The sequence below is a fragment of the Sorghum bicolor genome, chromosome 9 (genome assembly GCF_000003195.3).
Source record: "Sorghum bicolor cultivar BTx623 chromosome 9, Sorghum_bicolor_NCBIv3, whole genome shotgun sequence".
In the NCBI taxonomy this organism is placed as follows: Eukaryota; Viridiplantae; Streptophyta; class Magnoliopsida; order Poales; family Poaceae; genus Sorghum; species Sorghum bicolor.
Window position 1 is genome coordinate 613,233 of NC_012878.2, and position 23,692 is coordinate 636,924.

At 44.1% G+C, this 23,692-nt stretch overlaps 1 protein-coding gene across 1 annotated transcript; it reads left to right on the plus strand.

The window, feature by feature from the left end:
* On the plus strand, positions 1,191–4,707 carry LOC8068649 (zinc finger transcription factor YY1). Its single transcript, XM_002439074.2, has 6 exons — positions 1,191–1,495; positions 1,626–1,684; positions 1,937–2,136; positions 2,588–2,677; positions 3,312–3,452; positions 3,923–4,707. Exons 1-6 carry the CDS (start codon positions 1,374–1,376, stop codon positions 4,442–4,444), a joined length of 1,134 nt encoding a protein of 377 aa, XP_002439119.1. The 5' UTR covers positions 1,191–1,373; the 3' UTR covers positions 4,445–4,707.

Here is a 23,692-nt window from a genome sequence, read left to right on the forward strand (position 1 = left end):
TCCAAGAGTCCCTTTATATCCTTCCTATTTGATAGGAATAGAGATTTTGGTAAAAAAAAAAAACCTCCAACAACTTCTTTAATTGGATACATAGATATAATTCTCCTCTATTTTGGATTCCTCACTAGCCAAAGATGGAGAGCAAGGTTGGCTCTTTACAGTACGGTGTACAAAAGCTATTAGAGAGTAGAAATATATAAAAGCGATTTTTATTGAAATAACTCTCAAAATGATGATTTAGAAAGTGAGTTTTAGAAAGACTCTTGGAGATACTCTAAGGAGATAAGTGAGTTGACTAATTCCATAGATTGATACTCCCTCCAATAAAAAAACATGTCGGTAAGGGTGAGGCTTGGTTAAACCTAAGAAAAAACCATACAAACATCGGTAACTATTGCTAGTTCAGAAAATAAATAAATTGAGGACCAAGTATTCCATGGAATTATTAAGGTGAACTACCTCAACCCATCTTGTGATCCAAAATAAAGTTGCGAGGGACGATAGTACCTAAGAGCCAGAGAGACATTTGGAATAGGAGGGAGTATAGTATATATATGTAGATTTGTATCCAAAATACTTACATACTTTCTCTGTTCCAAATTATAAGTCACTTTAACTTTTTTAGTATATGTATTTTTCTATGCATCTAGATATAATATTATGCTTAAGTAAAATAGATGAACGTAAAAAATGTTAAAAAAACTTATAATTTAGAATAGAGGGAGTAATATCTTATATTTGAAAAATGTTAATGTCTACAGACGAAACATAATAATATCTTGTATTTAAAAAATGGTCAGAGAGTATTATGTAAGGAGTGCCATTTAGGCCTTGTTCAGTTCGCAAAAACGGGTGAAAAACGGCACTGTAGCACTTTCGTTTTTATTTGACAAATATTGTCCAATTATAGAGTAAGTAGGCTCAAAAGATTCATCTCGCGGTTTACAGATGAACTGTGCAAATAGTTTTTGTTTTCATGTATATTTAATGCTTCATGCATGTGCCGCAAGATTCGATGTGACGGGGAATCTTGAAAAATTTGCGAACTAAACAAGGCCTTAGCATTTGTCAAGTCAATGTCAAAAGGGAATATAATTCGGAGGCTAAAGATCTGCGTTGAATTGCTCTGAGATTCGCGCAGCAACACTGCTACACTAGGGGACTCGTGACGGAGGGGAGAAAGCAAAAGAAGAGGCATTCTCCGGCCGCCGTTAAACCCGGGACGCCAGCAAAGCAAAGGTGAGCTCCGACCGACCGACCGGCCCGAACCGACCGAGAACCCCAGCCGCCGCAGCCGGCGAGAGAGGGAGACACAAACGAAACCCTAGTGAGGAAGTCCCTCCACGCCACAGCCAAGAAGGGAGGGGGAGGCGATGGAGTACCCGGCGGCGGCCGCCGGATCGGGGGGCCACAAGTACTACTACCCGCCGCAGCACTCGCAGCCGCAGGCGCTTCGCCGCCCGCCGCGCCCCGCCGCTCGGTGGGTCAAGCAATGGTGCGTCCTTGGCTCCTCTCCCTCTCTCTCTTCTTGAGAAGGAGAGAATTTCCGTTTCCTCTGACTGGAATTCACCTGAGCTAATAAATTGCGCGCGCTGCATTGTTCTTGGTTGCGCTTGGTTTCCCAGGATCCCGCAGGATCTCGCGTCCTCCGGCGGCAAATGCTCGCTCTTCAAGTGGGTCAGAGGTACTAACTGTTTGTTCCTACTAAATCTCCCCCTTTTTCTTCATTCCCTTGGTTTCCCCCTTCACTGAGGTTGTATTGTAAGATATACATGGGTTCTTGAATCTGTCACAAGAGTCTAGGTCTAGATGTTCATTGGTGACGCCGATGCTTCATTCAACTAGAGCAGTAGCTAAGGGCAGATTTGTGGTAGTCTACCGCTAGCTAGCCAGCGATTACAAGTTACTTACAACCCCTTTCCTTACCTGTGTGCAGAGGATAGGTACAGGAACTCCAAGGAGAACCCCAGAGTGCTGGATGTAGAAGCCCCCAAGCCTGAACCCACCACAGAGATCCTCTTCCTCTGCAGCTACGACAACTGTGGCAAGACCTTTGTTGATGTCAGCGCGCTCCGCAAGCATGCTCATGTGCACAACGAGAAGCAGTATATCTGCAACGAGCCCAACTGTGGGAAGGTATCTCCGCCTAGATCTGGATTGGAACTAGCATCAGTACCACATACTTTTTGTTTGTTATTGCAATAAAAATATGCACTTGGGCCTTACTGTACTTATGTACTCTCAAACATAAAACACCTCGAGATGTTCTTGTTTAACTGAATATGTCTGCCACTCAGAATGTACCTGTCTAGTCTTTATCCTGAGTTCCTGAGCAGTCCTGTTATTTATAATTGCATTGTTTTTCTAAGATTTACTTATTAATTACATTTGAACTAATGGCAATGTAAATCATAACTGAATTTGATTGTACCTATCATACTACAAAGACTTAAACAAAAACTATACATTCATTTTTCAGCTCTTTTGCCCTGTCTTGTCTTATAAACCGCATGTCACATATTATATATGTTGAGAACTTTCAAATTGTCATTGTAGACCCTAACTACTTAGTTGTTCTATCTGGCAGAAATTTGTTGATAGCTCCAAGTTGAAGAGACATTATCTTACCCACACAGGACAAAAGGATTTTGTCTGTCCACATCCAGGCTGTGGTAAGGTAATCACCCTATCCCTCTCTAGGAATGCACTTATAAGGTATCATGGATGTCTAGTGCACTGTGGCTCTTTTGCTTTCAACCATCACCACACCCTTATCTTTTTGGAGTTGTAGATATCCATGCATAGCAAATGTTGTATTGAATGGTGAACTGTCATATGGTATTTTAATTCTCTGTAATTCAAGATGTTCCTTTGATGTTTATAGTTCAACCTAATCTCTAATTTCATTGGATGCATCCAGCCCCATTGTATGTTCGTATACTCAAGTACTCTGTTGCTGTGTTCCCAAACTTGTGGCTAAATTTTGGGCTTTATACAATGGAAACTTCCAATGTGCACATCCATGACACCATGAATGACTTGTTTGGAGTACTTGTTTTTCCTTCAAAAAATAGGTCCTTAACTAGCCCAGCCTTGTTTTTCTTTTCTTGGTGTCAGTGGCAGGCGTCACCCAGCCCTGTTCAAATGCCATTTGGGGGACAATAGGATGGTGGCATGACCCAGAACATTCTAGTCAACTAGTCCTTGGCAGTTCCTTTCTGTTAATGTGAATGGATATCTTTTCTTAGAGTCGTGTGTCTTTGGCTATAGTGCATTTACATTTTCAAACAAACAAATGTTTTCAATTTCAGGCCTTCTCATTGGATTTTAACTTACGGTCACACCTGAAAACACATGCATTGGAGAATTATCACATATGCCCTTTCCCAGCATGTGGCAAAAGATTTACAAGTGACTTCAAACTAGCAGCACATGTCAAGTCACATGAAAAGGTACGCTGCTATTGTGATTAAACTTCTGTAATCATCATTCAAGACGTACTTACCCTTGTGGTTGATTGTTCGCTTCAATATTGTTGTTCTTTTATATGATGACTAAATTACATCCTCATTCCTAGGTCTGCGTGTTAAATATGTAAAAAAATGATAGAAGATTCTCTTAACTAAATATTTTGTAGACTGTAGTGCTGGCATGCCAGACTGTATTGCAGTACGCCTCTGTGCAGCTGTTCAGTTTGCCCTCGTATTGTATGTTGCGCTAATCACATAGTTCTTTTCTGTCAGCCTATTTGAGCCCCCTTGTTGATACAAAATTCGTTTATGTGCGTCTGTTTTTTATATCACGTGTCACTGCATTGGAAAGTTCCATAATGTTACATTATAAATATATTGCACTTGTCAATACAAACTCTGTATAATTTTTCCCTTGTGTAATTTATTCTGTCTATTGAGCCATGGTGCAGATTGGAACTCCTATTGCAGTGCAACATGCACCAGCGCCAGCAGCAGAAAAACCGCGCGTCGCCCCAAAGCCTTCAACTCCAGCAACCACAAGCTATACTGATCGCCCATATGTCTGCCCCTACGAAGGTTGCGACAAAGCATACATCCACGGTTACAAATTGAACCTTCATCTAAAAACTCAGCACCCTGAACACGGCCAAGAGGAAAATGGTAAGGTCGGTGCTTCTGCTGGTCATCATGCTGCGAATGAACAGACCTACCAGTATAACTATGCTGAGGTTGGTGAGATTGCACCAAACCCCAAAAGGAGCAAGCATAAGGTCCACTCATCCAAAGCCTACAATGCCAAGGTCTCGAGAGCGATGCCTTCTGACATCGGTGGTGTCAGGAACCAGTGGCCAGGTAAAGCTACGTACCAAGATGATAGTGAAGAGACCGAAGAAGATGGGGGCCACAACATTGAAGATGGCTGGAGATATGGCAACAATGATGATGATGAGGAAACACCAGATGAAGATTGATCTTTATTTAGGTTTGGACATGTAGATAGATGATGTGGTCTGTTACCCTTTAGTTTCTGCAAACTCTGAATCAATGCAGTCATGGGGAAGTTCAAGCTTTAACCTTAGGTAGTAGTTCATTTAGATAGTGCATCGATATATTCTACTCAGTTATCTGCTCCTAAATGTTCACTCCCCTATGTTCCAGAGTGACTAATTGCCACATCTATGTGAGAGTTTGAATATGTTTTCGTTGGAATAAATTTTCATTTGAATGTTACTCACTTCATTATTTTTGTTAGATGAACTAGGTAGTTGCAAAACCCACCCATGCAGACAGCAGTGTAGCCATAAACACGTTTTATTTACTACGCTCTACTTATTTTTTTTTTCTAGCAAATCACTTAGATTGTCAAATCACTTAGATTGTCAAACTGTTTAGCCTTAAACATGCATGGATATATTGTACTCTGTTTTCTGCTCCTGAATATTCGGTTCCCCATGTGACAAGAGTGACTAATTGCCACATCTGTGTGAGATAAGTTGGAATCTGTTTCCTTGGACACAAGTTGTGATTTGAAACGCATGACGTTACTCACTTCAGTTCAGTTTTTTTAGTGGAAGTTCAGTTGTTTTATTTGACGCGCTATATATGTAGTTGAAAGATTCATCCATGCAGACATGGAGTTTAACCATGAACATGTTGCAATGTCTATCGATATGTTGATGGATGATATTAATTGCAAACTCTATATTTTATTTTATTTCTTCAACTTATATCTTCATTGTATATATATATATATATATATATATATATATATATACGGCAGCGCTATTCTACACCCTAGATGTAGAATATTATTCTACACCACAAGTCAAAACTGAGCAGAAAAAATACTGAGCAATACTGAACAACGTTCAGTATCATCCAGTCGTACATCCAGGACCGCGAAATACTGAAACACGAGTACTGAACAATACTAAAATTTGTTCAGTATAACACTTTGGTGTAGAATAGTATTCTAGACCTAGGGTGTAGAATAGCACTTATATATATATATATATATATATATATATATATATATATGATCTTTGAGCACTACTTTACTCTCTTGTCAATTTTTGAATTTGTGTCGTGTTGTGTTGTGATATCGGGTAGTCCGAATGAACTCAACCTATATTTTTTTAAAGAAAAAAAAACAACGTTGACGTGTCATGGTGTCAGCCACATCGAATTCCACCTCACCAAGATAGCATGGAAGTTCTTACGTGTAACAACATGGCCATGACGTTCCATTTCCTGTCTACACGCTGCTTGTAAACCTATCCAGCAGCTATTCAATGACGATCACACACACGCCTCACCGTTCTATATATTGAGGCTGTGGCAGTGTTTCTGTTTTTTTTTTTATGTTTCACCCTCCCCACCTGAATTTGTATATATGATTAGCCCAAAACGGCTCGGATGATTACATAATACATTTACTTTTTTTTTACACGCCCCTGGTGCCGCTGTAGGGGGGTTTTCTCCACCGATTAGCCTATTGTCAAATCGAAAACAGCACACCAGTTGTCTGCACAGCTCTTCTCCTTCTTGGGCAGCCGGTGTCTCCACAATTCCGCCACCGATTTGCAGGTGCGAAGCAATTGTCCAACGCTCACGGCCTCATGCCTGAAGACTGCTGCATTCCTGGCCTTCCAAAGTTGCCAGCAACATAAGGCAAGAAAGGTCGCAAATCCAGCTCTGAGGAGGGGGTTTAGGGGTCGGAGGGTATGCATGTCGGCAACACTGGTGGAGAGCATCGGGCTGATCCCCAGCTTAGTCCAGAAATCCGACGCAAGAGTGCACCCCCGGATGACATGTTCAGGGTCTTCATCCTCGCGCCCACAAACCTCGCAGGTACTGTGTTAGCATCAGAGATCTAGCAGCAGAGAAGGAGTAGAAATCGGTAGAGTTTTGGGAAGGATCAGCAGAGAATTGGGAAGGGAAGCAGAACACGAAAGGTAGCTAGGACGAATCTTAACATTGTTCATGTTCATATATTTGTTAAGACCTCTTCCTCACGGGTCTCAGGTTCTTATACATGGGCGTCATGCCCGGCGTGAGCCCGCAGACGCAGCTGCGATACGCTATGGCTCATGCCCACTCTGGCCCACTGATCAGAACGTTGGCACGCCTTGCTCGACCGCTTTGTCTGGGCTGAGACACACTTGGTCCGGCTGGCTGCACGATGTCCGTGTCTCCTCCACCAGACCCTGTCTCGCTGCTGACATTCCCCCTGTAGAGAAGATGCTTGTCCCCAAGCAGGAGCTCTTGGAAACGTTGCTTGATTGCCTCCAGGTCTTCCCATGTGGCCAGAGAGCGTGGAAGGTTGGACCACTGAATGAGCACCTGAGGTACGACATTGTTGTCGGACGTACGAATTCGACGTTGGAGCACCTTCAATGGAATCTGGAGACCTGCCAAATCCTGGGGAAGTGGCGACACTGTGTGATCAGCAGGAAGTGCTGTCTTGAGTTGGGAGACGTGGAAGACGGGATGAATTGAAGATGCCGCTGGAAGGAGCAGCTTGTATGCCACGGAACCAATCCGAGAAAGCACCTGAAATGGACCAAAAAACTTGAATGCTAATTTCTGGTTAGCGCGCGGAGCCAATGAAGATTGGACATAAGGTTGGAGCTTCAGGTAGACCCAGTCCCCAACTGCGAACTCGCGCTCCGAACGGTGTTTATCGGCTTGAGACTTCATCCTCTTTTGAGCTCTGCTCAGGTGCTGCTGCACTAGGGTGTTCATCAGAGACTTTTCCTTTAACCAATCATCCAAAGACAGAGAATGAACAGCCTCATTGTCAGAAATACCAAAATGCCTTGGGTTGCGACCATACAACACAAAGAACGGAGAATATTCCAAGGAAGAATGCCAAGACGTGTTGTACCAGTATTCAGCCAAATAAATCCAGTCAGTCCATTTAGTGGGGGTGGAACTGACAAAGCACCGTAAGAAGGTTTCCAAACATTGATTCACCCGCTCAGTTTGGCCATCCGTTTGTGGATGGTATGCTGATGACATTTTCAGGGAAACTCCAGCCAACCGAAAGAGTTCTTGCCACAACTGACTAGTGAATATGCGGTCGCGATCAGAAATAATGGAGGATGGCAACCCATGCAAACGATATACACTATTCAGGAACGACTTTGCAACCTGCAGTGCTGTGAACGGATGGTGCAGGGGAATGAAATGACCGTATTTGGAGAAACGGTCAACAACCACCAGAATGCAATTGTTTCCAGCAGATGGCGGCAAGCCTTCGACAAAGTCCATGGAAATGCTTTGCCAAGCCATGGAAGGAACAGATAATGGCTGGAGAAGACCAGGGTACTTAGCTCTGTCCGGCTTGGCTTGTTGGCAGGTTGGACAAGAATGTACAAACTGGTGAACAGCGGTTTTGAGGCCAGACCATGCAAATAAGCCTTTGATGCGTTGGTACGATGCTGGAATACCAGAGTGCCCCCCCACCGGAGAATCGTGCAAAGCCTCAATGATCTTGTGCTGGAGAACTGTGTCGTTGCCAACCCAAATTCGGCCCTTATAGCGCAGCAACCCTTGATGCAACTTGAAGCTTGGGTCAGCAGTAGGATTAACAGACAGCTTGGCTAACAGATTCTGGCATTTGCTATCAGATTCATAACTAGCTTTGATCTCATCAAGCCATAAAGGCACTGGAACAGAAATTGCAAGCAACTCATGTTGAGAGCCACGACGAGAAAGAGCATCGGCTACCCTATTTTCTGTGCCTGGTTTGTACATAATCCGGTACTGAAGTCCCAACAGCTTAGTGAAAACCTTCTGCTGCCAGGTAGTGTTCAATCTTTGGTCAGACAAATGGACAAGGCTTCGTTGATCAGTGAAAATGATAAATTCTCCCAACTGTAAGTAAGAACGCCACTGTTCAACGGCGATGAGGATGGCCATGTATTCCTTCTCATATGCAGAGAGACCCTGATTTTTGGGACCAAGAGCGCGACTGAGGAACGCCAGGGGTTGTCCATCTTGCAAGAGGACTGCACCGACTCCATTGTGGGAGGCGTCGGTTTCAATACAGAACTGCCGAGTGAAATCAGGAAGTTTCAGAATTGGAGCAACACACAGACTATGCTTAAGAGTATTGAATGCAGTCTCATGAACAGAAGTCCAGTGAAAAAGGGAGTGTTTCTTCAAAAGAGTAGTTAATGGCTTGGCGATGATGGCATAATGTTTGACGAAACGTCGATAAAAGCCAGAGAATCCTAAGAAACTTCTCAATTCTTTGACATTGGAGGGTGTAGGCCAAGAAACCACTGCCGCAATCTTCGCTGGATCTGTGGCAACCCCATTTTCACTGATGACGTGGCCCAAATATGATATGCTTGTCTGACCAAACTTGCATTTAGAAAGCTTAATATGCCACTGATCCTGAGCCAACAGCTGGAACACTTGACGCAGATGGTCAAGGTGCTCCTCCATAGTCTTGCTGTAAATGAGGATGTCATCGAAAAATACAATGACATACCGACGTAGAAGAGGATGTAGGGTAGTGTTCATAGCGCCCTGGAAGGTGCCTGGTGCACCCGTGAGTCCGAACGCCACCACACGGAACTCATAATGACCGACATGAGTCGAAAAGGCTGTGTTATATTCTTCACCTTCACGAAGCCGAATCTGGTGGTAGCCGGATAGAAGATCCAAGGTAGAGAAATAACGAGCACCAGCCAATTCATCCATCAACTGTTCGAAGACCGGAATTGGAAAGGCAGTCTTTACAGTCAAGTTGTTCAGGTATCTGTAGTCCACACAGAATCGCCAAGAACCATCTTTCTTGCGGACAAGGAGAACTGGTGAGTTGAATGGCGACGTGCTGTGCTGAATAATTCCTTGCTGTAACATAGAGGCCACCTGAGCCTCAATCTCATCCTTAAGAGCAGGTGGGTAGCGGTAAGGCCTCACATTCACCGGTCTTGCGCCTTCCACGAGAGGAATCTCATGATCACAATGTCGCTTGGGAGGTAACGACACAGGTGGATTGGTAATGTCAGGAAATTCAGCTAACAGTTCACTGATCTTTTGTGGAATATCCACAGATTGCACAGGTTCAGAAGAAGTCATACTGAAAATCTGAACATTGTGTAGGCTCCTTAGAGGTTGCTGACACTCCCTGTAGGCGAACATTTTGACCTCGATATGGAATATTGAGCCACTGATTCTTCCAATCAACCTTCATAGGACTGAACAACTGCAACCAGTCCATCCCCAAAATGAAGTCATACTGTGGTAGGGGTAACACTTTGAAGTCATGTGTAAACTGATACTGTTGGATGTTCCAGACTGCTCCAGACACCATTGTTGAACATGGCATGATTGCTCCATTAGCCACTCTGACCGAAAAAGGTTGACATTGAGATGGTCTAAGAGACAACTGCGAGACCAACTGGGTACTGATAAAAGAAGTGGAACTGCCCGAATCCAACAAAATCAACACAGGTTGCTGCATAAAGAGGCCCTGAAATTGCAGTGTCTTGCTACCCGAACCGGCTGAAGGAACTCCTGACACATAACAGCATTGTGCATCATTACCAGACGGCTCCTCATCTGGTATGTCGCCATCATCAGGATGTTCCTCAGTGAACAGAGCATACAGTTCATCAAGCACATTGAGACCAACCTTGGCAGCACATTTGTGATCCCGACTCCATTTTTCACCACAATGATCACAGAGGCCTCGGGCCCGGCGGTAAGCCTTAAGATCTGCCAGCTTCTTGTCCAGAGGCTTCTGGTTGGTAGATGGCTTGTCAATTTCCGACCCGATGGAACGATCCCCACGAGAATAGCCTCCCCTCTGGGTCCAAGGCTTGGAATCGCGACGTCTTGAGGATTCCACTGCCTCTTCCTGCAATAATGCCAAGGAAAACGCAGTATCCAACGAAGTAGGACGTTGAACAAGAAGAACAGCACGAATTTCAGAATGCAAGCCATCAATGAAGCGAGTAATATGCGGCAAGGCTTTGGCTGTAGAATCATAGGCTTTGAGCTGATCTACAAGCTCGGCAAAACGATCAACATAGTCTTGGACTGAGGATGTTTGGTGGATGCGGTTCATTTTGCGAAGAAGGAGTTCATGTTGATCGCGATCAAAGCGAGTATGTAAAGCCTGACAGAACTCAGACCACTGCATGGTTTTTATGTCATCAGTAACAGATTGGATCCAGCGCTTGGCTGGCCCGATGAATTGCATGCGTGAGCACTGAATCCACACAGAGGGATCAACAGAATACATCAAGAAATAATCCTCAGCACAAGTGATCCAAAGTTTAAGATCAGTACCATCAAAAGTGGGGAAGGATAATTTGGATAGCTTTCCAGTGGGATTGTAATGGTGCTCAGGGGGTCTATTACGAGAGGAGATCAGATCACGTGCTGTGCCATGAATTTTAACGGAAGTATCAGGGGGATCATCCATACCCGTGACCGGGGAGTGAACATAGGCAGTGACCGACCCATATTCACCCTCCCGGTGGTGAAGTTCTTCACGGTGCCCAATTGGCCGAGCAGGCTGATAGCGCGCAGATGTTGGGGCGGCGTACTGCTCGGATCTGAAGTGGGGCTCGGGGAAGAGGCCCGGCTCGGTGAAGGGCGAAGCAGCGTCGAAAACCGAGCGCGTCCAGTACTTGTCCAGCTTGCTGAGGCGAAGGCGTATGTCGTCGACGATGCCTTCCTGCTCCTGGCGCCACTGGGTCATGTCGCTGGCCGTCGTCTCGATGGATTGGAGACGAACATCCTGGCGGAGCTCGGAATCGATGATCCGCTGCTCCACCATAGACTCGGCCTCCTTGAAACGCTGGTCCATGGCATCATCCACCTCGGTGAAACGCCGCTCGAGGAAATCGTTCTGCTCGGCGAGTTTCTGCTGGATGGCGGCTTGCTCCAGGGAAACCTTCTGGATCTCGTTGAGGAGTAGTTGAGTATCGGGGCTCATGGTGGCGGCGGGTGAGGTGCTCTGCTTGTGCCGACGCGAATATTGGTGGCGAATCGGCGGCTTGGGTGGTAGGGGCGGTGGTGGTGGAATTGGCGGCGGTGGATCCAGATCGTGATGGTTCTCAATCGCTCACGGGTCAAGGAATTACAGGCTCTCCGCGTCCACCAGCAAATCGCCAGGAGACACCGAAAGTTATCCAACCAAGACCGTTTGTGAATCGAAAGAAAAAAAAAATCCCGATCTAGATCGATAGGCTCTGAGTACCAAATGTTAGCATCAGAGATCTAGCAGCAGAGAAGGAGTAGAAATCGGTAGAGTTTTGGGAAGGATCAGCAGGGAATTGGGAAGGGAAGCAGAACACGGAAGGTAGCTAGGACGAATCTTAACATTGTTCATGTTCATATATTTGTTAAGACCTCTTCCTCACGGGTCTCAGGTTCTTATACATGGGCGTCATGCCCGGCGTGAGCCCGCAGACGCAGCTGCGATACGCTATGGCTCATGCCCACTCTGGCCCACTGATCAGAACGTTGGCACGCCTTGCTCGACCGCTTTGTCTGCGCTGAGACACACTTGGTCCGGCTGGCTGCACGATGTCCGTGTCTCCTCCACCAGACCCTGTCTCGCTGCTGACATACTGTCGGGCAGGACGTGTTTCTGATGGAGCACAGTCCGGCATTGGATTTTCTCTTTCATGAGGAGCCACATGAGCATCTGTACTCTGGGAGGCGCGACTGAGTGCCAGATGAAAGAGGCTCGCTCGTCTCCTGGCTGCCCTCGGGCTTTGAGTAAGGTGTAGATGGCTGAGCTATCCAGGGAGGAGTTTCGTTTGCTGAATGGCGTCTCCCGTTGATCCGGCACAGCCTGGAGCTGGAGGGAGCCGAGAATTCCCTGGACAAGCTCCAGCTCTAAAGCTGCTTGGTTCGAGAGCCTCCGTTGAAGGCCGGTAGCGATTCCGTTTGTCACAACATCTCTGACTGACATGTCCTTCTTGGTGTGATGGCTCAGTAGTGCGGGGCAGACATCTGCAAGGGATTCTTCACCATGCCACACATCGAACCAGAACGAGCAGGAACGGCCATCACCCAGTTTAACTGACATTATGGCCTGATAGAGAGGAAGGAGTGCACGGAGGGTGTCCCAATGGTGCCCATGTAAATCACCTTTCAGACTGGAGATGTCAGCTCTGCCTTTGACCCACTCAGCCCAGGCCGACTCATTGCTGCTATGCAATCTGTGGATGAGTTTCAGCAGAAGGCAGATATTCTGTGTTCCTATGTCCTTAATACCGAGCCCCCCTTTTTCTTTTGGGATGCAGACTCCTTGCCATGCAACCAAGCAAGAGGCAGTGTTTCTGTTGGCTCCGAAGAATTATGACGCGTATTTTATAACTATTTTTTAGAGTTGTCATAGAGAGTTAAGGTTTTGTTTAGTTCACTCCAAAAAAACAAAAACTTTTAAAGATTTTCCGTCACATCGTAATTGCACATTTTGCCTTTAAATTGCGAGACGAATCTTTTAATCTTAGTTACTTCATAATTGGACAATGCTAATCAAATAAAAACGAAAATTCTACCGTATCAAAATCCAAAAACTTTTTTTTATCTAAACAAGGCATAACTATGATGATTTTTTCGGTGTCCGTGACCAAATGGTAACGTCATGTATCACCACTTTCGTTGCAGTGGTGGTAGACCCAGAAAACGTTTTAGCTGGGACGAAAAATTTACCTAAGCTAAACTGTATGGCAAATCGGCAATGCCAATGCAACAAGGGACGTGAGGTTCCCCAATGCATATGCCGCCATCATGCCATATGCTTCCTCTCCCTGCAATGAGGCCATGGCGGGTGGCGGAGTACCATATTCTCTAGCTCCCGTACGTGTTGGGCCTGATCGTACGATCGACGAATTGCGTGCGTCATATCAGCGATAAAACCCAGTAGTGGTAGTGTATTGGACGTGAATTTATGTGAATTCGTGTGAGGTTAGCCGCATATGCGACTTCATGCATGCACGTGGTGCACTGAGATCAGGTGAACTCAGCTGAGTTCATCTGAGAGCAGGTGGCTACACACGTACGTATACATGTCGTTCAGCTGAGTTGAGAAGAACTCAACTGAGTTCATTTGAACTCCCCCATATATACCAGCTGAGGTGCACTGAGTTGAGGCCTACACATGCGTGTTCAGCTCAGTTCATCTGAACTCAGCTGAGATACAATGAGCTCGATCGATCGTCTGAGAGAGGGTGAATAAGGCGCGGCTGCATTTGAGCAACACAAACGATCTATAAGTACCCGCGATCGACGACCCATGCATCTTGATCACACCTCTCCTCGATCTCCTCACGATCGATCAAAAACACACATACTTACACCAACTCGATCGATCCATCGAGCCAAGGTCGATCAGAGGCAGCTAGCGTTTGGTAGCAGCAGCTAGCTACGGCTGCTGTATGGGAGGCGCTCTTGTCCGACGACGTCGCGTCAGTGCTCCAGATCCTGTCCGTCCTGTACGTACTGGGCCGCTGGATTCGTGCACCGCCTCCTCTCGTGCAAGCTCGAGCAGTGCTTGTCTGAACTGGAGGCGGCGCTAGCTGCCAGCTGCTGCTGCGGCGGCTGTGCTGTGCCTCCTCCTGCTCGTCATGCAATAAGTACCTCATCATCGACGAGTACAAGAAGAGATCCATAGTCTGCATCATGTTGACGGCCGGGCGTCCGCAGCATGGAGAGGGACATGTCGGATGCGCGGCGCATCCTCGGCTACTACCTCGCCGCCACCACGACCATCTATCCCAGCGGTGTACCTACGGTGTGAGATAACATCGCCATAGATATATATATCCATGTGTGTAACACTGTGCTGTGCTCCTTTTTCCTTATTACGTATCGGGGGCGTAAGGTTTTTTTGACGCAGACACATTGTAAACACACATGCATCATGTATCTCTTTTTTTTTTCTTTTCCCCCGACAAAAAAAAATCAAATAGGGTTGAGTAGTGCTGTCAGTCATCTGTGTGTGTGTGTCTATATATATATATATAAGAATGCATTCCCTCTTTTATTTATATATATAATGGGCCTGTCTGTGCTATCGGGCCGCTTTGTTTGATTTTTGTTTCCTTGTTGTATCGGGCCGTCTTTGAGTTTCATCCTTAAACAAAACAAGGAACAACTCGACTCCTATCTTCCTCCTTTTCTTCCACAGGCTCTCGTCTTCCTCCGCCGGCGCCCTCCCTCCCGACACGGCAGCGCGCCATCCACGCTGATGGATGATTTTAGCTAAGTAGACTGCCACTCTCTCTTTGCTATGGTGACAAGAGCAGGGACCCAACTAAGATTCCTAGTAGACAGAGAATGGTAGAAATGACTGATGAGTGAATTGTTTGTGATCAATTTCAAGACACAATAAGGTGTGGAACAAATGCCCGAGAAGAGTGATAAGGATGATGAGAGGATGGTGGAAGGAAGCGATGAGGATCCGCTGGATGGGGATCTGAAGAGAATGAAGGAGATGCCTTGTCTGAAGAAACATGACAGGGCTTCTTCTAAAGGAAGCAAGACTGTTAGGAATCTGAGTTGTGTGTTTCAAGCTCAAGTTCTCGGAGGTTGCTTTGCTAGGTCTGACGAAGAGAGTTCCTGTATCAATCTGCTGGAGTTGGAGGATGCTGATGATCCATGGATGTAGAATCACGCTGACGAATTTCGCGAAGAGATGCAACGAACAGCAAGAGCTTAGAAAATGCTAAAATTTGGAGCAGTACATGTATTTTGACGATTGGATACCTAGGAACTCAATCAGCCATGTGCTCTTTATTTTATAAAAAGTAGGAGTAATCTTATCCCGTAGAAAAACCAATGTGGTATTATTTTCATATATATTGCTTTATAGAGTTTTCTTTAGATTGAGCGAAAACTATCATCAGCCTATTTAAATTGACATGAGCCCAATTTAAGTGTCAACACAATGAAAACATCTAAGCCTATGAAGAAAATTGGGTTGAGCCAGCTTGTGATGCGATGAAAGAAGTCGCGCCTTTGTTGTGCGCGTGGCTGTCCCCGCCTTTCATGGGAATTTTTTTTATATTTTAATTTTTTTAATAAATATTTTAATATTAATCGTTTCAAAAAATATTTTGTATTAAATAGCTTTAGTCACGCCAGTCTCGCTAGCGTAATAAAATAACATAGTCGCACCACACAGGTTGGCGTGGCAACATTTGACGATGTTTCGATGTAGAAAAGTTTGCCACGTTTTTTTGTTGGCGTGATAGTATTATCTTGTCGTGCCATTAGGACTAGCATGATAAGATCAAACTTTCAAAAAATCATAACTCTTCGATACGACGTCGAGTGAAGATGATTTTATATGAAAATTGTAGATCTCAACTTTCTAATTGAGTTTTTCCATTTGACAAAGTTAAGGTGCTCAAAAAAATTATATAAATTTTCAGTATCATAATAATCACGTACTTTTGCTTATTGTATTAGAAAATTAATATCTTTTTGAAAACTACAAATTTGATATAAAATGTGTCATCATTTGATAGTATACAAAAAATATATTTGTACCTAATAATAAAGTGACAAAATTTCTCATCCCTTGTTTTTTGGTTCGTCCATTTGTTTGGCCCGTCTTCTTTGACTACTAGACAATGAAGAGTTTCTTCCGTCTAAATTTATATATATAGCATAATATATGCTTATACGAGTTAGAATAGTTTTTGTGTAGCGCGAAACAGAGTCCAATTTCAAAATATATTGGGTCGCTGCTACTTTCCTTTTTTAGTCCGCACAGGAATTTGTCGCTATTTTCTTTTCTTATGTGTCTGCAAGTAAAATCCAACTCTATGACTTTTTATTAAGTCAGCTGCTTACATACTTTTTTTGCTCACATCGTTCCTTCTTCAGAAAAACATAACTTGGACAAAAGAAGGACGCAAGAAAAAGGAAACTGGTCGTGGAAAAAAACCAAACGTGCAAAAAAAACAGAGGAAAGAAAAAAAACTAGGATGAACATGGTACCACGACTTCGATGTAGGGATAAAAACGGATCGGATACGGACGGATATCACTGATATTATATTTGTTTTTATATTTCTGATCGGATTTGAATACGGATAATATCAACCATGTCGGATAAGATAAGATTAAATGTCGACATCATAAATATATGATTTAAGTATTCGAATACAAATACGGTATCGGATGTTGAATATTCAGACTCGAATATGGACAGATCTAAACTTCTCTAAACGAATTCGGTATCAAATACGGTTGGAAAATATCCATACTGTTTTCATCCCTACTTCGATGGATGAAAATCAGTGTGAATATATTTCTATTCGAGCTACTCCGGGTTGAAGTCTATTTGGATTAGAATAGGTATAGATAGATATAGATATAGAAGATTTTTATTTATGGAGAACATTCCAATTTTAATTTTCGCGTGTCTGAACTCCCGTCAGGTTCTCATTTTGCTAAGACCTCCTTTGTCTCACATCCACGTGTGCCTCCTAATTTTTTTTAAGTTTCTGTCTCCACAACCTGTCACTGGCTCACTGCGTTTGTTTCTTTCATTTTTTTTTCTGGTTTCTTTTTGGTCCGTTTTCCCCGTGAACATCTATGCGCCGTGAGCCGTTGTGATTTTTTCAGTTTTTCTTTTTGTTTTCAAAGTATGTCCGATTTCTTCCTAGAAACATTAAAAATAGATAGTAAATATATCTTTTTGCGAATTATAGTCCAAACACACATACTTATGCATGCATGCTTGCTCACTTCTATGAACTAATTCACACATCATACTCATCTCGGGAGACTAAGGGCCTGTTTGGTACAGCTCACAACAGCTTCATGAGCTATTTTTTTTTGCCAAACACTTATTTCCAAAACAGCTTCATGGGTGAAGCTGTTTTTCTCCTCCTCTCACAAAAACATAAGTTGGATGAAGCTGAAAAAGTAGCTTATTGTAGCTTCTCCCTCATTTCTCTCTCTCAACTATGCATGAAGTAGTTGGTGAAGCTATTTTGCCAAACACTTTTTCCAAAACAGCTTAGCTTCATCTAGAAAGTCACTCATGAAACTATTTCTAAAAAAACAGCTTTACTAATGAAGTTGAGCTGTGCCAAACAAGCCCTAAACCCTATTTGGTAAATCATTGAAAAAAGTGTTTCTCTAAGAAGCTATACAAATAATGCAAAAGGGGTCGAATTGATCCGGTTTCTAGGTTTTAATATAAACAGGTGTTATGGGGAGAAGTATGGCTAGAAAAAAAGCTATGAAAAAAACATATCATTTGGCTTTTAGTTTCAACTCATTTTGACCATAAGCAGCTTAAGTTGCATTATTTGTGAGATAGCAGAAGGTCCTATTGAGTCTACCTCTCGGAATACTCAATATGTGAGTTAGCGTGAAGCTGCTTGGGATATTGAAGCAAGATGACTCTAGCCTTTTGCTATGTCAACTGAATCATGCTGTCGTTTTAGTTTGTTATCTACTCCCTCCGTCCTAAAAAGAGTGTCGTTTTAGAATTTCAACATCTTGTTTGATCATCCTTCTTATTTAAAATTTTTACATAAATATTATATATTTTGTTGACTTATTTTATCATTAGAGATATTTTACTAGTGATTTATTTATTTTATAATTTATATAAAATTTTTAAATAAGACGAACGGTCAAACACGATTTCTAAAAATAAAAAACATCACTCTTTTTGGAACGAAGGGAGTAGGTCAATGAATATACATAATCCGCACCTATTGGAACTCTATTTAGTACCTAGATAACCTGACTTGAATGCTTTCTGTCCTTGATAAATATGTTCTTTGCTCGTCAAGCCTCAGGCCTTACGGCTTTAGGATCACGGTGTTTCAGTTTCCTAACAGTTGTCAGATTAGTGTCTAGTTTGGGTCTGCTATGCGTGTATGGTCTTCTGATTTTTATTTTTTTTTCCAAAATTCACTAAATGTCTGTCGTATTTGCATACAAATATAGAATGCATGATACGCTAATCTCCTAGCATTGTCAAATAAACTTGTGCTTATGATCACCTATCCAAAATATCGGTACTCATGATTGGTATTTTGATGTTGTTTTACAAGATATATTATCTCATGAAATATTTTGGCATCCCATCACAACACATGGTCTGTGATGTTGTGCTCTCCATGTCTATATTAATTTCATAAACTTTGAAAAATATTATTATCTTATCGTACAATCCTTATATTTTTAGTATAGTGATTTAGCTATCTTATAGTAATGCAAGGATATGAATCTATTATTAGTATAAAAGTTTAGTGGTTCCGTAGCAACGCACGGACACAAACCTAGTTAACAAATAAAAAATGAGTTGGTTGTCCTAAAGAAACACGTACTCTGGTGTACTAAATACATATCTTTAATTTTCTTTCTTCCCGGAACGTATAAACATGTACACGCCGTAAGTCGTTCGTTACTACTTATTAAGTCTAAACTGGAGAGAAATTTGTTTTCTATAATGTTTTTTTTTTTTAAAAAAGAAGAAACATGTGCGCTGACGCAAAAAAAAAAAAAACAAACATACTATCGGCTGACGGACGTATGGCAAACCAGGCCGTCAGGCCACACGCGCGCGCGTGGCCGGCCGCTCATTACCTTTTTGCGTTTCTTTCTGGGCCTAGTTGTTTTCATTGTGTTGACACTTAAATTAGGCCCATACCAATTTAAACAGGCTGATCACCTAGTAATCTGAAAAAGCTCTAATAATAGTACCATATTAGTTTTCTTACGGTATAACACCACCTCTATTTCGTATAAAACAAGGGGTATATGAAGGGACATACAGGGGCGAGATGGTAGGCGACGGTGAGGGAGCTAGCAGAGTAAAAAGTGCTTCCGGCCGGGGTCTGGGAGAGAAAGCATAGCCCGTGGGATTTTACAGTTTACAGCCCAAGTTTTGGACACATTTATTTAATTATTAAACACATGATGATATTGCGCACGTCTAGGACCGTGCATGGTCGATGGCGACGCCGGCGTGTATGCCGACGGCGAGGTGGTAGCATTTGGTGACGCGGCGGCGCACGACGAACATGTCCCTCTCCATATATATATATATATATATATATATATATATATATGCGCCTGCTGTTGCAGCAGACGATGTGGATGACGTTGTGGTAGGTGGTTTGCGGCCTGCTGGATTGCCAGAAGGCATGCAGGGCCTCCTAGCTCCCACACAGGATGGCCGCCTCATCAGGCCTGGAGCTCCGACTTGCAGGAGCGCAGGCCGGCGGTGAGGCTGACAAGAGTCGTCACGTCGACGCCCAGCTGGATCTGCAGAATGGAAGCAACGACGCCCAGCACGTTCTCCCACGCGGCCGCCATATGGTCGTCGTCGTCGTCGTCGTCACACCTTTGCCTTTGCTGCACCTCGATCCGTAGTCGTCCTCAACGATCTGAAACACGTACAACAGAGATATCAGAAAGAGAGAGAAGCTAGCTAGGTCGATGGATGCATGCATGCAAGAAAAAGCACAAGGCATCATCACATGCATGCTGCTCTGAACACCAGAATGAATGAACACACAGACCAAATTTGTTACTACGTACACAATGCTCGCGAACGAGTTCTCGTACGTAGTGTTTCCTTCCGGTTGTTATATTACACCGTGCCATGCAGTGCAGTGCATATTTATAGGCCATATGCATGGATCGGATATATATATATATATATATATATATATATATATATATATATATATATATATATATATATATATACCGGCCTATAGCTTAATTTGTCACTGGAACACCGGTGCACCGCAACTCAAGCGATCTCAGTCGAGAGCTGATGAGGAGCATGTGTACCTATCTTTGCTGAGAATGAAAAGTGCACATGCATGCATTGGCATGGCTAAACCACTGATCTCAAGCCAAGATGTAGTATATCTCATGCAGTCCATTTCTTCATTCCACGTAGCCTGACTTCACACGGATTTGCCATATGTCGTCATCAGGCTAGCTAGCTAGCTAGTTAGTAATAAATAAAGGCGACGCGATCCTTCCATCAAATGGAACGCAGCAGCTATAGCTCAAGGGATGTCACCATTGATCTCACGGAAACACACGGCAGGCAGGCATGTCACAGTACAACTCAAGGGATGTCGCTGAAACACGGCGCAACTCGAGCCATCTCAATGGAAAACCCAACACACACAGGCATGCATGTCTTGACAACGAAAACGTACTGCATGCACTCGATCATATGCATAGTATATATATATGGCTGAAGCTGTGTTTAGTAAAACCCTGCCGCACACGAATTCGCCGCTGATGATTTCCTTACGTAACCTCTGTCATCGCACGGAAACACTCATCAGTGAATCTTTTTTTTTTTGGAACACTCATCAGGGAATCTAGGAATTAATGGATACATACGATCATATAACACGACATGGGATCTCAAATGAAGACACGACCGACTTCCCACGAACACAAAAAAGCAACTCGCCCCTATGCATGCGCCGCCAACCTGGCCGGTTTTTGCCGTACGTGTGTGCATGCATGGATGCATATGCAGAGCCGATAATTATTACGCGTACTTTGCAACTTAAACATAGAATATTTCTCAAATCCGATTACATTCCGATTACACTATTGAAGGATAGCCCGGAGGAAATACGTGACTATCGTCCGATAAGCCTCATTTCACAGTTTTGGAAAGCTAATAACAAAATGCCTGGCAAACCGTCTGGCCCAAGTGCTCGACCGTTTGGTGATGCCATTGCCAAATCAAAATTCAGAGCGCATTTATAAAGGGCCGCAGCATACATTGTGATAATTTCACAGATGTTCACTTGGCTTGCAAGGAGATTTACAAGAAGCGCAGCCCCTGTGTTCTTCTTAAGGTGGACATTGCAAAGGCTTTTGATTCGGTAGCTTGGAACTTCCTATTAGAGGTGCTGCAGCCAGTGGCGAAGCCAGAATATTTTAGGAGCTCGGGCAATTTTCATTAAGCAAAAATTTTTAATTATAAAATTACAGAATTCTATATAAATATAAAGAAAATTTCTTTTGCATCTTGGCGAGGAGCCTGGCCGGCCGCCCGGGGTGGCCAAGCGGTGGCTCCGCCAGTGGCTGCAGCATATTGGGTTTCGCAGAAGATGGCGTAATTGGATGGCTGGCATTATGGGGTCTTCATGCACAAAAATCCTTATCAATGGCTTGCCGGGGAGGCGGATTAATTTGCCACGCGAGGGGCCTGCCTCAAGGCGATCCTCTATCGCCGATGATCTTTGTCATTGTAATGGAGGTGCTGAACCGTATGCTGCTATGGGTGGAGCAGCATGGACATTTGTCTGAGGTCCAAGGGCTCCAGGATCGAAGAGTTAGTCTCTATGCTGATCATCTTGTCCTCTTCGTCACGCCAGACGAGCGCAGCCTCCATGCGGTCCAACCCGTGCTCTCCATATTCGGACATGCTTTGGGCCTCTACGCCAACGTGGAAAAGAGAATTGTCACGCCCATCAATTGCTCTGATCACCACATGCAGGTCGTCCTATAAGCACCTTGGCCTGCCACGTTGAAGTGTTCCCGTGCCGCTACTTGGGAATACCGCTCTCGGTGTTTAAGCTGAAGCGAACCGAAGAGCAGCCGATCATCAACAATGTTGCCTCCAAAGAGCAGCCAATCATCGACAAGGTTGCCTCGCGCATCTCGGGATGGAAATGCCATCTGCTAAATTCGGCTAGAAGAACGACCCTTGTCAAAGCAACCCTGTCCTCTACACCAATCCATGCGGCCATTGCAATTTGCTTGAGCTCTTGGGGTGATTGACAAGTTAGGAATAGCCTTTTTGTGGGCCGGAGCGGATTCCGTAATGAGAGGCAAAAGTAAGGTGGCGCGGGTCACCGTTTGTAGGCCGCGACACCTTGGTGGTCTGGGAGTTTCAGATTTGAGGCGTGTCGGTATTGCTCTTTGTACAATATGGATATGGAGAGACCGTCGCAAGGATGCGCCTCCATTCTCCAACGAGTGCGCTTTGCTGGCTCTGTTCCAAGCAGCAATGACCTTCATAATTGGCAATGGGTGCTCAACTTGCTTCTGGACAGACCGGTGCTTGGTGGCTCCTTGTTTCAGTTCATTGCGCCAGTGGTTTTCGCGGCCATCCGCAAGCGTAAGCTCAAAGTGACAGTGGTTGAGTTGCTAATTGCCAACAACTCTTGGGTGCGGCACTTGTCTGGTTCCTTCACCATGCACTTTCTGCTAGAGTTTGGGATTGGGAAGCTATGTGATCTACTTGAGCAGGTCCACCTATCCGATGAACCGGACACCTTCACTTGGCATCTCACAGAGCACCAGAATTACAGTGTGGCTTCTGCCTACGGAGCCATGTTTCTTGTCTCGTCCCCGGTGCTCAGTTCCAAGCAATTGTTGAAGACAGCTGCGCCACCACGCGTCCGGTTTTTCTTCTGGTTGTGTATGCACCGCAAATGCTGGACTGCTGCTCGTGGATTTCAGCACGAGCTATAGCAAGACAATGTGTGTATCATGTGTAACCAAGAACCAAAAACCATGGACCATATTGTCTTGGGATGTTGTTTCAGCCGACAGGTTTGGCACATATGGCTGAACAAGCTTCACCTTCACAGTATCGCGTAATGCCAGGACCTTCAATGGAGTGGCGGTCTCACCTGGCGCCCTTGCCGCTCTCATTCTGGACGTGGCAAACTCCTGGGTCTTGTTGGCTGGCAACAAGCATTTAGGAGCTTTGCTTTCAAGGTTGATTGTTTGAGCTTGTTGGTGTGTGGTTGTAGCGCCAGCTAGCCCCGGCTGCCATTTTGGTTGTGGTGATTTTGCTTTGCCTTGGGTGCATTGTGTGGGTGTGGTAATCTCTTCTTTACCACAAGTCCTGTATGGTTTAAAACTATCCATGCTTAATGAAATACGTGCCTATATTGGTGTGGTCTCGAAAAAGATTCCGATTACACTATTGTGTTAATTGTATGTTGTGTTTCCCTGATTCCCTCGTTAAGGTTTTCAAAACAACATTTAATAAAGATATATAGTATTTCTTATGACAATTTTATTAGGTGTTGGATGAGAGAGACACTTAGTAGAGAATGATCACGCGAGGTGAACTTAAGATAATTACACCTTTACTATAGGTCTGCTACTTTGCATAACAAGAGGTGTTTATAGTGGAGAGGATCTTCAAATTGGCAGGTTGATGGGGGATACATTAGTTGTTCTTCCAAACATCTAGGGGCCTTGTT